General features: G+C 37.7%; 1 protein-coding gene across 1 annotated transcript; it reads right to left on the reverse strand.

The window, feature by feature from the left end:
* Positions 1 to 912: 912 nt before the first annotated feature.
* LOC104215326 (CLIP-associated protein-like) lies at positions 913 to 14,071 on the reverse strand. The gene is made up of 21 exons (XM_009765096.2): positions 13,566 to 14,071; positions 10,406 to 10,561; positions 10,219 to 10,281; positions 9,956 to 10,024; positions 9,608 to 9,773; positions 9,018 to 9,179; positions 8,744 to 8,841; positions 7,396 to 7,470; positions 7,214 to 7,282; positions 7,042 to 7,127; positions 6,605 to 6,722; positions 6,352 to 6,450; positions 5,898 to 6,234; positions 3,915 to 5,668; positions 3,633 to 3,734; positions 3,286 to 3,390; positions 3,073 to 3,147; positions 2,918 to 2,986; positions 2,761 to 2,829; positions 2,066 to 2,167; positions 913 to 1,344 (listed from the first exon to the last, which is right to left on the reverse strand). The coding sequence occupies exons 1-21, from the start codon at positions 13,896 to 13,898 to the stop codon at positions 1,183 to 1,185; spliced, it is 4,269 nt and encodes a 1,422-aa protein (XP_009763398.1). The 5' UTR covers positions 13,899 to 14,071; the 3' UTR covers positions 913 to 1,182.
* Positions 14,072 to 15,528: the final 1,457 nt, after the last annotated feature.

Below are 15,528 nucleotides of genomic sequence, written 5' to 3' on the forward strand. Positions count from 1 at the left end.
CTATCTGCCAAATTGTTTATCAATCTATCCAATTAGAATAATTTGTCTTTGTTTTGAAAAATGTTCTTCGAATTTGCAATTTTAATTTAGATCAATACACCCCAAATCTTCTTCAAATAATTTCAAATTAAAATAAATCCTTCATTTACGAACACAAATTATCAATTAAATTAAATAACACCAAATAAATAAAATTCACTTTATTTTTTCTAACACTTTCTAAGGACCAACAATAGAATTTGAGATTTTTAAAGCAAATCACTGAATCAGTATTCAAACTAAAATTTAAGCATAAATAATCAACATCAAAATAATTTCAACAATAATTAACCATTAATTTTGTATTTCCAACCCAAAACAAGAATTGTAAGCCTCCAAAATTAAAGAATTATGACATTCTTGGTGAAGAAGAGATGGAAAAGAAGCTGAAGGGGCAATTATGTCATTTGGCACACAAGGAAAGTGGCGAAATCCATTTATTAAATACCACTAATTATAAGGACATTCAACCAAGTCCGATCTCATTGGGGGCACGCCACGTAATTTTTTGACCATTATTATATCTAAGAAATGGCGAAATGGTTCACATTTACTGTGCTCAACAGTCTACAGCCATTTTGCGTCAGCGTAAATACGACTAGATGAATAATCTCAAGTAATAACAAGCTAAATAAGCGTTAAATGTCGTGCTACTGATAGGACTGCTCTTTCTATAACGAGAGGTCTCGGATTCGAACCTTGGGTATGAAAAAATCTTTGGTAGGGAACGCTTCTCCCGAATGGAGCCCTACGTGATACAAATCCGGATATAATCAAACTCCAATGTGGGTACCGACCACTTGGGAAACCATAAAAAAAAAAAATATCTGCGAACTTGTATCGTTTCAAGTTACAATGATTTACTCCAATGTATAAACAATCTTCCAAAAACTGTTCATTTCACTATGAGCACAAAGTTCACCGTTATACATCACATTTCTTCCCAAACCACTCTCTTTCAACTCCCCAACCAATTAAGTGAAAAGAAAAAAAGAAGAAAAGGATACATATAAAAAGAATACAACTTCACCCACCAAAAAATTACACACATTCACACAGATATACAAAGAGACATCAAATATTGAATCACAAAATTCAACTACACACATCAACCTACAATAAATCCCCAATAGGCTACACCAGCTAACTATGGCCTGCATCTACCGGAGTACCAGTTCTGGCCTGTGATATTCGATTTGCATAAATAGTCACCAACCGTAACTGCGTACTGTTCAGCCCTTCCAAGTAAGGCATAAATGCTTTGCCCAGCATGATGTATATGTCAACCAAACAGAAAACAACAGTCTGCCACCCAAGAAAAATTACGTATGTCAAAATATAGCTAGAGATGTAAAACTACAAACGTGAAAATACTTTTGGTCTAGACGTGATTTTAAACCTAGACGTGGTTTGAAAATTTGAAAATCACATATATGCCAACTAAAATGAATTTCAGAACAAAAATTATTGTTAAGTGCTTCGTGAGGATTCGTTCCAATTTTTATTTACTAAGTTTGAATCCCTAATTCCGCACAACCCTCAAACAGAATTGCTTTTGCTATTCTCTACACCAACCTGCAACCTATCATACATTGAGAACAAGCTCATAGGTAGAGGAGTACCCCTTCAGGCTATCTAGTTATTCCCAGTTTTCCACAATGTAAAGAAAACCAGCAAGATATGCACATAGTGACATACTACAGAAGCTACATATCACTTCCTACGCCAGCTTGTGCACACCTCGATATTCCACCGGGTACCTGCCATGTCCCACCAGCACACCCGGCTAACTCTGCCCATCAAGGCTCTGGCAGATAGGAAGAAATTACCTAGTAAACCTGATATCTCATGGTACTCCTCCCACTTCATTGACCACTAGGCCACACCCTCGAATGCATCATTTCCTACTTTCTTTTCAAAATACAATGAAACAGATGAATATTTACTGAATATCTTTAATTCTGCTACTCCGTTCGGCTTCTCTGAATACAACAGCTGAAAAGCACAGGAAAACAGTGAATTTCACCTTGCGGACATCAGCACTCTGGTTTCCAAAAGCATCAAACAGGGAAGGCAAGAATGAAGGCAGCTGAGACATCAATTCCTCTTGGGAGAGTCTCCCAACAAGCTGAAAAAAGAGACAAGTCCACATTAGAAACCAATGACAGCATTCCGAGCTTGCATATATTAGCGAAAAACATAACTTCTATGACAAAATAAGACCCCAAGGTGCAATTATACCTTGACACTAAAAACTCTTCAAACCAATAATTTCACTACATCCTAGTAAACAAATCTTGTAAAGTCATGAGATGGTACCGCATGAGTTGGCACATGTGCTTAGAACTAATAGTTGCATAATAAGATGAGAACTTTAGTATAATCTGTTACATTGCTTCAAAGAACAAGGACAAAGTCATAACTGCTAAGGACGAGGTAAATGCTGAATGGCCTAGGTCATTGGAAATAAGGAAAAAAGCTGAAAATTTCCTCCTTTGACTGGATTTCAACAAGATAGTCTAAAGTAGTACAGAATGCCGCCAACAAAACATAACCCTTGCCCCCCAACAGTACATGTATGGATGATTTCAACACTAAGAACAACATAAGACACTGGAAGAAAAGGATGAATTGATAAAAAGGAGAGCAAACTTAATGTAGCCAAGAAAACACCAAATTAAGCTAGTTGGACGAATTGAAACACACTTAATCATCAATCACCTTTGTCAACGAGTTTATACAAGTTACAAGTGTCTTCTCGTCTTCGGTGACAAGCAAAGGAACAATAACCTGCAATACCAACTATAAGACAATGCAAGAACGACCAGCTCATGATCAAAGGAAAGAAATAATTCACTCAGTACAATCCAGCACTTACACTTAAGCATCTGAACGGGTCGTACTGGGACAAAATTGTAGTTAAACAATTCTCGGCTTCATTCGCAACCTAAATGATGTTACAACACATTAAGCAAAGAGGGAAACGAAAAGTTATAATACAATACTTTCAGCCAAGCCCAAGCGGAAGTTTACTTTTGCAACATCATCCTTGGTCACGTGGAGCAGCTTTTCGATTATGATCTCAACTGAGTCCTCCATAGCATTTATCTGGAACAACACATTGATAATGGAAAGAGAAAAGGTAAGATATGTGTAGAAGACAACTGCTCCTCTTAGTTTAGAAAAGGGAGGATGATCAAGGGGACGGAATTCCACAAGTGACCACTGAAAAGACAGCCAACATACCTGATTCTTCAGCATTTCAAGAATCAGAGATAGGGCAAGTTCCCTTGTCAATGACTCAGAATCATCTAACACCTCAAGCACAGCAGTTAATATCTGATTGAAGTACTGCACAAAACAAAAGATGACATGTCATGAAATCCATATCCTTTTTACTTTTATCAGAGTACTAATTCCAAAGGAACACATATTAAGCTCCAACCGTTTGGAATGTGATTCGACTACTATACAGGAAAGCAGTGAATTAGGCTATGATCCTGGGTCTTGCATTTTCTTTTGGGTCTTGCATTAAGAATCCGAAAATCTACATTAATTGACTAAATATGAACAGATTTCAATGGCAAATATACCTTGCTCCAGATGGATTGATCATTAACAACAGAAGCTTCGACCAATTGTTCAAGTGCATCACGCTTGTTAGCAGCAGGACTTCCATCATTACCATTGCAAATCTATCCAAAAGTGGAAGATAAAGCAGCGTAAGAATACTGAATGTTTTTATCCTCTAATTATTACAAAATAGACTTGAGAGATCATCTGAAAGATTCTTCATGATGGAAGTAAAATGTGACAATATAGCACGACCTGCACAGATGAACCACACAACCCCCCAAAAAAAAAGAGAAACTCACCAAATGAAGAATATGAGGGATGCTTGGTCCAGTTTCTAGAGTTGAATTTATCTTGAGCGCAGAGAGCTTTGGGTGATTAGGCCTCAGGTTAGATGAAGATCCATTATCAACTAGCTCATTGCCGTCCAGATGAGGAGTGGAGGTCTGTTCTATGTTTGAGCTGTTATCCTTGCTTTCCAATGTCCATAATGCGTTGTTCTCACTTGTGGTAAGGGCCCCAAATTTCAAATCCTTGGCTTTTGAAACAGGAGGATCAGTGTTGGAACCAGTTTCCACACCACGATAGAAGTCCTGAGTACCATCAGACAACTGACCAGTAGATCTGGTCATATAGGTTGGGTCTTGAAGAGAGTTCCACTTTCTGATGCTATCAGAATCAACTGCACCCCCAGAATACCTTCCAAATAGATTACTCTTTGTTGAAGTGCCAATATATCCCTCTTCAGATGATGTTCCAACAACATCAGATGGATCATAAGAAGACTTAGAACGTTGTCTATCTTTCTTGCTCTGCAGGAAATTCATCAAATCCACTTCTATACGAGGAGTGCACTTCTTAAGAGCCCGTCTTAAGGAATTTTGTTCTTCAACCGATAAGCTAAGAATGAAATTGAGAACTGCTGTCGAGTCGAAGTGTGTGTACATTGATATAATGCACGAAATAGCTGCTTCTTTCAGTTTGGTATTCTTATCATGGATCAATGGTGTCAACTTAGCAAGCCATAACTTGAGGATGCCAATGTTAGCAGCACCTTCAGAATTTGAAGGATGCTTGTTAAATGAGCCAATTGCAAACTCAATTACTGCGAGTTTAGCCTTTGGGGACCGCTGTTCATCTAATGAACGGAGCAAAGCTGGCAAAAGGGCATCTATCCCATATGTCTTGCTAACTATTTCAAGGGTAGTTGAGCAGGGCTGCCTCACCAATTCCTTGGGATCAATTAACCGTGAGAAAACATGTGGCAAGATCCTCTCTACATAACTTTCAAATGGCTTTCTGCAAGCAGGAATAAGATCTGCAAGGGTTGAAAGTGCTGCCTGTGCGACTTTATGATGGGGATCATCAAGATGCTGGAAAAACAATTTCATAACCTTCTCAAAACTCTGAGTTATTTCTTGAATACCTCTAGGGCCCTGCTGTAGCAAAGACCGGAGATAGCTGAATGCAGAAACCCTGGCTTTCCAATCTGAAGTAGAACTGAGACCCTCACTTAATGCATCATTTAGTGAAGCTGGACCATCCACATAACTTGATACATCTCCTAGTGGAAGCTGACTGTCATCAAAGCTCCTCCTCCTGCTAGCTGACATTCTTCCTGCGGCATTCTTTTTTAAGAGAGGACGTTGAAAATTGGGAACATGATTATTATGGGAGTCCCTAAAGTTAGCATCTCTGTACGGTGTCTCTAAGTATTGTCTGTCAACACGAGAGTTCGTAAACCGCCTAATGTCTCTCAGCTCAGCATTCTCTTCAACAAGTCCTCTATCCTGTGGTTTCTCCGAAGCTCTTCTTGCAGTGTAGGAGTTGAGTGCAGAAAAAGACTCATGATCCGTACTACTTCGACATGATGCTTTAGCTGAATCCTTTGAGGCCTGGATCCGAGTGATGATATCAGACAAAACCAACCCACCATTGCGATTATTTCCTTTAGTCATAGCAGATGGTGCATCAACCAGTAAAGCATTAGTAACACTAGTTGATGCAGGAACAGCAAGAGGGAATGGTGGATCACGGGATGAGGGCGGATCAACTCCTGCACTAGGGGACAAATATAAGAACATTTTAAGCTGTTCAATAAAAACTCAAAAGTTACAGTAGTAGTTCAAATGTATTTTTAGCAGAATCATCAAACTGCATGCAGATGACCTTTCACGGTGTCAATAATTAATTAAACACATCAAGCTTTTCTTCATCAAATCAGTAATTACTTTAACACATCAAGTTTCAGGATGCAGAAGAATAATGGAAGAGGAAACAATCACCTAGATCCAAACTAGAGGAGCGACTTTTCTCAGATACATCTAGCCCTTTGAGCAGGTTTTCTATAGCAGAAACTTTCTGTTTACTGGCATGTAGTACACTTTCCAGGCTACGTTCCACTCCCACAGGCTTTGCTTGTGGCAAAAGCAGCCCAGAGGACAAGGACGTCCCTGAAGACAAATTAGCACTTCTATCCATGGCAACTATTGCAGACGTTCCATAACCTGGTAGATGTGAAGAAGCAGATGTTTGAGAAGCAAGTGAGAACTGTGAACTCCTTTCTCGAACAGAGGGAGAAGCATGTCGTTTATGCATACCACCATCTTCCTCATTTATGATCTGCAAAAAAGATCAACTTTAGTCCACAACATCGCCCTTGAAGACTAATCTGGAGTATATGACAATTATCTGTCCTGGAAGGATGCTAGGAGCAATTTAGAAGAGAAAAGACAGTACCCTTTGGATAGCAGGATCAAAGGACATAAACAAACGCCTCGAACGTTCTGGCCAAGTTCTTGCAAACATTTTGTACAAAGTTCTTGCAGTTGATCGTACCTGTTGTTAAAGCTAAGTGATAAGAATTGCCAACAAGAGATCTTGAATCGAATTTCAGGGGTTTGTGGGGGGGGGGGATGCAAATGCAAGGTATACATGCAGATAATTATTCAAAATCTGTAAAAATATGATACTCAGAGTTTAACATTCATACCTCACTCATTGCATCAGCAACACAACATTTTATAAGGTCTTCATAAAGCTCAGCTGAACGTTGTACCTCAGATGCATCAGGCCAATGTTCAAGGATCAGAAGTGCATACTCACAGCATCTGTCATCGAACATAATCAGAAGATGGAACAGCACTGTAGAGAATTAATACAAAATCATTTTTTTATAACCGTGGTGTCCGGGCTAGCTTACGCACACCTCGACTAATTCCACGGGATACCTGCTACCTCCCAAGTACAAGGTAACTCTATCTACCAAGGATTGGACAGATGCAAGGAAATCACCTAGTGTGTTTGCCTCGGCTGAGATTTGAACCTAAACCCTCATGGTTCTCAGCTCACTTCATTGACCACTAGATCACATCCTTGGGTGCAATTAAATACAAAATTAAGATCTGTCAGCTAGAAGTAGTATCAAACCTTGCACGAAGTACTGCATTTCTGTCATTCTTTGCAGAATCAGCTATACGAGGAAGTGCTCGACCAACTTTGCAGTTGCGCAACATCTGAAATGAAAAAAAAAAAGCAAATGATTGATAGATACTGTACGTACAGGCCAGAAAACAGATTCAAGAATCACATAAAGCATTACCGTCTTTATGCAGTTATCAGCAGATTCTGCAATTACAAGAACAGTTATCACAACAAGCTTGAAAAGAACCTGAAGTTCAATGAGGATGTCATAACCTTGCGCAAGTTAGAGCAAATGTAATCCTTTCTCCCTAATAAAATGATAAGTATAAGCACATGGATAACTATATAACTTGTTCTCACCGGAATGAACATCTCAGCACATGCCTCAAAATCTCCCAACAGCTCTTTTGATAAGAAGTTCAGTAAGTGACATGCCTACCATTCACATAAGACGGTGGATTAGCCTTCATGAGTGTCAGAACTCAGAACTTTTCTTGAATAAGTAAGAACTCAGAACATTGTAAATGTTGATGTACAGAAATCCAGAATGAAACGGAAGTTTAAGCTAATACATCGCCAATAAGCAAAAGGCATGCAGTTAAACAAGCACCTTGCCTGCATGGTAAAAACATGCAGGTGTATATGCATCCATATTGAAGACATATTTGAGAAACTTACACAGTGCTCAAATCTTCTTTTTTCCACCTTTCTACTCAATAACGACCAAAGTAGAATGTCTAGTTGTCTACCCCACTTTACTTTTAGCAGATCCTTTTTTCATTTTTCACTAAATTGGTTTCTCAAATTTCAGTGAAAATTTACTGCTCTTTCTATCTGAGACAAGAAATGTAGTCAAAATGCATTAGAGATGTAACCGTTGCATGCCTAGGTGTAGCTCTAGCCCCTGAATAAATGCAACAGAAAAAGAAAGGGGAGAGTTTCTTTGACTCCTTTGAGGCCTCTGTAAATGTGCAAGTACTTCCTAGAACAGAAACCCGAAAGGATGGAACTAGACGGTAATTAGTGTTGGCTACATAGAGCAACACATGCTAAAAGAAACTTCAATATCATGTCCATATAGACTTCACAGTGCTCAATTAAATGAATCGGGCGTCATGCTCCGACTTATTTGATCATAACTGTTTAAAAAATTCTGGTTTCAAGCTGAAAGGAGGAAAGGATTATATAAACCCAATTTTCAGCTTAGGTGCTCTCTGCATTTACATCAACTTGGAGGTGCTCTCTGCATAATTGAGATGTCTCACATATTAAACTAAGAATACAGCTTTTAGAGGACTATTTCTGAAAAACAAAAGAAGCAAATGAAATGACAAATTCCTGTGATATATAAGGCATTAGCAGGGTATTTCTTTTATTTTAGTAAGCCATTGGCGGCTATATTAATGGACTAGGATACGGGAATAGGAATATAAAATCAACTTCTACTAGGTTTTCATTGTATCTGACTGGTCCATAAGGAGGTAACCCCAACACATTTCAGACAGGTGCATCATGGTAAATGAAAGTCAGGCTAATAAATATGGCACAGCATAGTTCAGCAAACTAGAAATAAAAAGAACAAGTATCTCATAGGGCACATACTTATCAGTAAAAGTATCTCATAGGGCACATCTCAGAAAAAGTATCTCATAGGCAGAAGCAACATATATGACAACATCAAGAAGTAGCCAGTGTTATGAAATCAAACCTGTTTTATTATGCTGGATCTCCTATCAGATAACTGTGTGCTCAAAGGGCCAACAAGTTGCTTTAGAAGCCCACGAAAGCAAGGATAATCAGCTGCACCTAATGGAACAGAATAAAAGATAACATGCATTACCAATTGCACTGTCTTACGCACGTAAGGACACAACATAAGAAGATGCCAGTAAAAGAACATATGGAAGTGTTACACATTATTTCAACAAAGGAAGGGAAAGGTCATTATGTATTTATGTGAACGTGCAAAGCTGGTAAAATACCTCCAATAAAAAGCGCTTCAACTCTCTGCATAGCGGCGATACGGATAGACCAATCTTTCTCTGGTACAAGGGTAGAGGCAACATTCTCGAATTCCCTTATCAGTTCCTTTTCTGAATACACTTTAATTGGATCGACAGGCTTTTCTGTAATATCACTATCCCCTGCACAAGAACAGAGATCAAACTAAATTCATATTAACATGTAAAAATCATAGACTATTCATTTGCATTATTTGATTGCATAATGTCTCCCTTCTGTTCCATTTTATTTTTTTGCTCAAATTAACATTTGTCGCAAAAATTGTTCACAGACAAATAATCTCACAATCTCATAACAAGGAGAACATTTTTCTATGCTCATAAACATGCTGCACAAGCACTCTTTTCCTTCCCTCCCCCCTTCCCCATCTTCTGCTCAGTCATAACCCTTAAACCAAAAAGAATACGCTCATAGGACATGCAACAAACAACAGTAAAGGCCGATTAACGCAATCTTGGAAACATTTAGTCCAATAACATGGTAACTGGATGCTAAAATAAGCTTTAACATGACATAAAAGTTTAATTGTGATAATAGTGCATATACATACCTCCAAAGAGAGACACCTCTCTTGTTGAACGCTTTGCCTTAGGACTGCTTTTCTTGGAATTAAGGCTAGCAGATCTCACCTCACCAGTTGAATAATTACTTGAGATTCCATCAGTAGATCGACTTTTAGGCTCAATCTTCTCAAGTCTGGCATTAATATCTTTTAGCTGCAGTCAGTAAACAAGTCAAAACAAACATTGAGCAGAACTTTTGTTTACCACATCACCTTCTATTGACCAAGTAAAGTACAAGCTAAAGTTGGAAGAAACTCAGTTTACCACACACCACGCAGGATGTTCAAGAAAAGAATCTATTTGCTAGAATGAGATCATCTAAGCTAAAGGCTTACCAACATGGAAGGGAGATGATGGCGCTGAAGCTCATCACGGAACTGGGGTCCAACCTCTGAATACATCTCCTGCAAACAGGAAATATGGGGAGATAATTATCAAACAAAAGAAAATGAGAAGAGTAGTCTGGGTTTCTTCTTTCGGGAAAGGAAGAGTAGCCTGTTAATGACATAATAATTGGTTTGTCAAGGCACTGAAGACTAATTAAGAAAAGCAATTTGACCAAACACAGGAAATTGAGAAACGATAGCAGTTTAACTACCTCAATACATGATATGGCTGCTTCCCTTACTCCATGATTAGGATCATTCAACATTTGCAAAATCTGATGATAGCAGCAAAGAAAAAGTATGTTTAGAAATTTTTTATTTACAAATGAAAACCCATCCCATGTTTAGCTATATATGTGCTAGTAAATGATATTAAAATAAATATATCTATTAACATACGGGAGGAAGAATAGCCCGTTGAAGGGGCAACTCAGTCGATGCAAAAAGACCAATTGCCGATGTAAGAGTACGAGCAAATTCTTCTCGAACTTTAAAGCTTCTGTGCATCCAAGCACAAGACCCAGCTCTCTCAACTATAATTGTTGGTGAAGAAACCTGGTGAGAATATAACAATCAGCCAAATCACTTTATAGTTTTTTGCCCTCATCATACCCAAAAAATTAGAAAGGAGATTAAATGATTTGTGATGCTCATGTAACTAACATACTAGTGACGAAATATCTAATACTCCCTTTGTCCCAAATTATGTGCCGTACTTCTCTTTTTAGTATGTCGCAAAAGAATGTCATACTTCCTTATTTAGGAACAATTTAACTTTAAACTTCTCATTTTACCTTAATTACATGATTTATGGCCACAAAAATTTCTATGCCTTGTTTTAAAACCACAAGTTTCAAAAATATTCTTTCTTAAACTCCGTGCCTAATCAAACATCACCATATAGTTTGAATTTCTCATTACTAAGTATATTCCACAGCAAAACTCGGAAGAAAAAAACAAATAAATAAATGAACTAGTGGTCCAAAAATCCCCTCAAGGTGTGAAGTACTTTAGTTGGAGAAAAAATGTATTTACACATACAAACAATTTTTTTGATAAGGCAAACATACATCCTGTCATCCCAGTAGTATACTAGTAGTAGTGGTGGTGTCATTTCCATATTGCCTAGATTTCTATTACTATCTGACAATGTTGTATTTTTAGTTTTACTATTATCTTTTGTTGTTGTTACTCCTTATTTGACTTTTTCACTGTTGCATATCTTTTTTCTATACTGTTGTGATTATGCATGTTTCCTCTATCGGAAACAACATCTTTACCTGCACAAGGTAAGGGTAAGGTTGCGTACTCTCTACGCTCCCCAGACCCCACTTGTGGAATTACACCGAGTATGTCGTTGTTGTTGTATTATACATACAACATTAGCTTTTCCATTATGAGAACATATACGATAATTTTGAAAAGGTTTGTTTGCATTACAGATCATTTAGAGTTGGTCATATGATCAAGAAAGGTGATACGTAACAAAACTTGTAATTACTATGATATTAACATTCCAAATTATAGAAGAATCAACTGTAGTGTGTAGCACCGTTCTCTCTCTCTCTCTTTTCATTTGTGCGCGTTTGTGCGAGCACATGGGAGGAATATGAATACACAACATATATCTTGAACTTTTTACTCTGATCATCTTAACTTAATTTTTCACTACTAAAAAGAATCAGTCATACAAATTTTTGTTTCTTTTTTTCATAAAGTTCCCAAGAACTAGGGAAGTTCCATATGGACAGTGAGGCTATTGAGATTGAAACTGTATTGATGCAGCTTAAATTGTGGTTCTTGAAAACTGCAATGTTCCTTGGAAACATACAATTTGTTTTCCCTTTTTGAACATAGAATCAGTTTTCTTATCCTTTCTCTCTTCACATATTTCAGCTCAACAACCATCAACCACCAAATCTTTTTCCTCCCAACCAAGAAAAAAGAAAAGAACAAAACAAAGAAATTCCAAGCCAGTAATTGAACCAACCCCTATTAATTAAATGCCTATGTAATATGACTCAATTGCAAATAGACCCCTGTATATCAATACCACACACTTAAGCCCCTCATATAATGTAAACCTACTCAAATTAACATCAATTCACTAAAGAAAGTTCACCAAAAAAGACATTCCAACCATCATTTGAACCCACCCTTATTAATTACTCCCTCTGATTCAACTTATGTGGCAGACTTTTTTTAGTCTATCCAAAAACAATAACACTTTTCTATATTTAAAAATAATTTTAACTTTAAAATGCTCATTTCACCCTTGATGAGATAATTTGTGACCACACAAATTTTTAGTATCTTTCTTTCTTAAACTCCGTGCTCCATCAAAAACCACCACATAAATTAGGACCGAGGGAATAGTAAATTACTAAACAACCTTGTAACATTATACAATTGCATATACACTCCTTAATTTCAATATCACACTCAAATTAACATCAATTAAGCCAAAAACAAAAAGAAGATCAAATTCCAGTTAACAAACAGACTATCTTTTGATAAACTTCTTAGTTAAAGAACATGACAAAAATCACTAAATCAACTCCTCATCTTTGGGATAAGTTTAAGATAGTCCCTTAAGTATACACTCTTGAGCAGTTTTGGTCAAAGCGAGCATTTGTTGGTCTCCTTCAAATATTTAACAAACTCTGGCGCTTAAATTTAACTTGCACATACACTCCTGTCTTTCAAATATTCACAAATTAAAATCAATTAAGGCAAAAACAGAACTTTCACCTCAATAAAAGAAAAAAAAATAAAACATTTCTATATTTAGAAACAATTTAACTTTGAACATCCTATTTTAACCTTAATGAGAATGTTCTTATAGCCACATGATACACTTCTTAGTTAAAGAACATGACAAAATCAGTTCCTTATCTTTGGGGGAGGTTTAAAATAGTCCCTTAAGTATACACTCTTGAGCACTTTTGGTCTCCTTCAAATATTTAACCTCAATTCAGCCAAAAAACAAAACTTTCACCTCAATATTTGAAAATAATATAACTTTAAACTTCTTATTTTACCCTTAATTAGAAAGTTTTGTAGCCACGCAAATGTTATGGCATGTTTAAGACCAAAAGTTTTAAAAGTCTTTCTTTCTTTCTTAAACTCGATGCTGACGCAAACGGACATAAATTGGAATGAATAAGTAGTAAATTACTCGAAACAATCCCGAAACATTATACAATTTCATATACACTCCGGTATTTAAAACATACACAAATTAACATAAATTCAGCCACAAAAAAGGGATCTTTACCCAGATAGCCGGTCAGATTCATCGTTTACTTTTTCTAGTCGGTATACATGAATTATACATACACTGATTATATCTAGTTATACACATATTATACATGAATTATACATACATTATACATTTGCCGGCTATTTTTAGTTTAAGCGGTTGGATGAGCTATTAGAGTTAATTCTTCGGAAGAAGAAAACACTCTACCTCAATAAATTTGAATAAAGTTAAGAAAGGTAAAAACAAAACAAAAATTGATCAAAATTCCAGTAATGCAACCGTGCGAAATGCAATTACCTCCATTAAGGTAAGCAATAACCGCCTCGCAGCATCTCTAACGGGCTGTTTTGCATCGCCCAATCGTTCCACAACAGCTGGCAAGAGCGCATTGAAGTGAAGCTTGAAGTATTCACCAGAGAGAACAGCAGCCGAAGCAAGTGACATAAGAGCGCCTTGAGAAACCCTAAAATTGTTGTCTTTTAAGAGATCTAAGCAGACGTCGACGAGCGAAGTGACTTCGGAAGACGATAGGGTTTTTCGCGAAGCTTCTAGAAGTGTGTGGAGATGTTCTACTCCCGCCATTCGAGACTTCGTGTCCTTTGCACGCGCCAACTCCAGCGCCGCCTCCATCTGGAGAAGGCTTTACTCGGGGCTCCGATCTGGTTAAACGGGTCAGATCTGTGAAGGAATTGAAAATGGTGGATTGAGAAAGTACGCAGACAGTGAGAAAGAAAAAGGAAAGGAGAGTAGAATGAGTTAGCATCAGAAATCAGAAATAGTAAGAAAATTTAACACAACGGGGTGGGGTTAGCGGAGGGGGGTGGATTAAGTGGGTGACTGGGTGTTGCTAGATTAACGGAAGAGAAGATATTAATTTACTCCAGATAATATCTGTGGCTCTGTAGGGTGTTTTATTTCTTCTTTTAATTAATTTTTCCAAAAAAAAAAATAATATTTCCAAGAAAAAGGTTTACTAGAAAAATTGAACCATACACTTGTTATACGGGTAAAACTCGTAGTCATTACACACCCCGAGTTTTCGATGAACTAAGAAGTATGAATATATGAGATAGAGACCAAATTCGTGAACTCTTTGAATCGAGGCTAAAAACGGGATACTCGTCATCAGACCTGACGATGCAACACCCCCAAACCTGGAATGAGCTCCGAGACCTCGGAAAGCATTACAAACGGTTGCATACAACTAACAGAGGGTCGTGTATTCTTGCCCAATCGGATATCACAACGCAAATTTCGTCTGATGTTGGTAGTGTATCAGTAATTGGCGTACAAGGGGAATTTTTACCTTTTTTTTAGAATTGTACTAGGATTAAAACTCCCCTACTATATAAAGGGGAAGTTTTTTTTTTAATAGAGAGATTGTAACACGCATTTCAAGGCAATTGAGAGTTATTTCTAAGCTTTCTAGCTATTGAAAAGTCTTTACCTTATTTTTGTTCTTCGTTCTTGATTGGCCTCGATCCCGAGACTCACCCGAGGGCAGAAACTACTGTCCAATCCATGTTCAAGTTGGGCCATAACGTTACGACTGGTTTGATTATTCGTAGTACCTTTAACTCATTTGTTTAACATTCTTGATTATTTGTGTTGAATCAATCTGCGTATCTTTTAAACTGCGTACAAATTTAATTGTTATCCATTTTAAGGGTAAACAGTTTGGTGCCCACCGTGGGGCTAAAGATAATAGTTGTGATTTAATACAAATTTCCATAATACACCCTATTTTACGTTTATTCATTAAGGTTTCGATTTCAGGTCAGCCTAAAAATGTCGAATTCTCAATTTGCTCACTTGAACGTTGAGGCTGAGTCTAGCCATCATAGCGAAAACAACAACCTGGTGCTTAGCAATGAGGTGTCCCCCGTTGATCCCAACGGAGTCCCAAGTGTTGTTCCAATCGATGCTAATTCACAGGTCGCTATCAACACACATGCCAATTGACCCCGAAAACAGTGTTCGTGGAGGCCCTCGACCAACAGTTCGAGAAACGCCCAAAGGCGAGGGTGATGGGATAAACCTACGGCTAATCTTCGAAATGTTACAGGCTCAATAGGCAGTGATAGCACAGCTACAGAATCAAGGCCGCCCTCCTTGTAGGGTCGAGCTCGAACGGTCCCGGGAGAACACCCGAGAAAACGAGGAAGCCGCAGAAAGGTCGGATGAAGCAGAGCCCGGGGCCAACCCCGAGATACTGAAAATGCTTGAAGCATTGACAAAGCGGGCGAAATCAGGTGAGAAG

Source organism: Nicotiana sylvestris, chromosome 2 (genome assembly GCF_000393655.2).
Source record: "Nicotiana sylvestris chromosome 2, ASM39365v2, whole genome shotgun sequence".
Classification (NCBI taxonomy): domain Eukaryota; kingdom Viridiplantae; phylum Streptophyta; class Magnoliopsida; order Solanales; family Solanaceae; genus Nicotiana; species Nicotiana sylvestris.

Excerpts from the sequence above, each read along its gene's own strand:
- LOC104215326 (XM_009765096.2), bottom strand. The coding sequence starts at position 13,898 with ATGGAGGCGGCGCTGGAGTTGGCGCGTGCAAAGGACACGAAGTCTCGA. Across the intron at positions 6,235-6,351 it reads TTGATCCTGCTATCCAAAGG|ATCATAAATGAGGAAGATGG; the intron begins GTACTGTCTTTT and ends TCTTTTTTGCAG. Across the intron at positions 2,987-3,072 it reads CCAAGGATGATGTTGCAAAA|GTTGCGAATGAAGCCGAGAA; the intron begins GTAAACTTCCGC and ends AACATCATTTAG.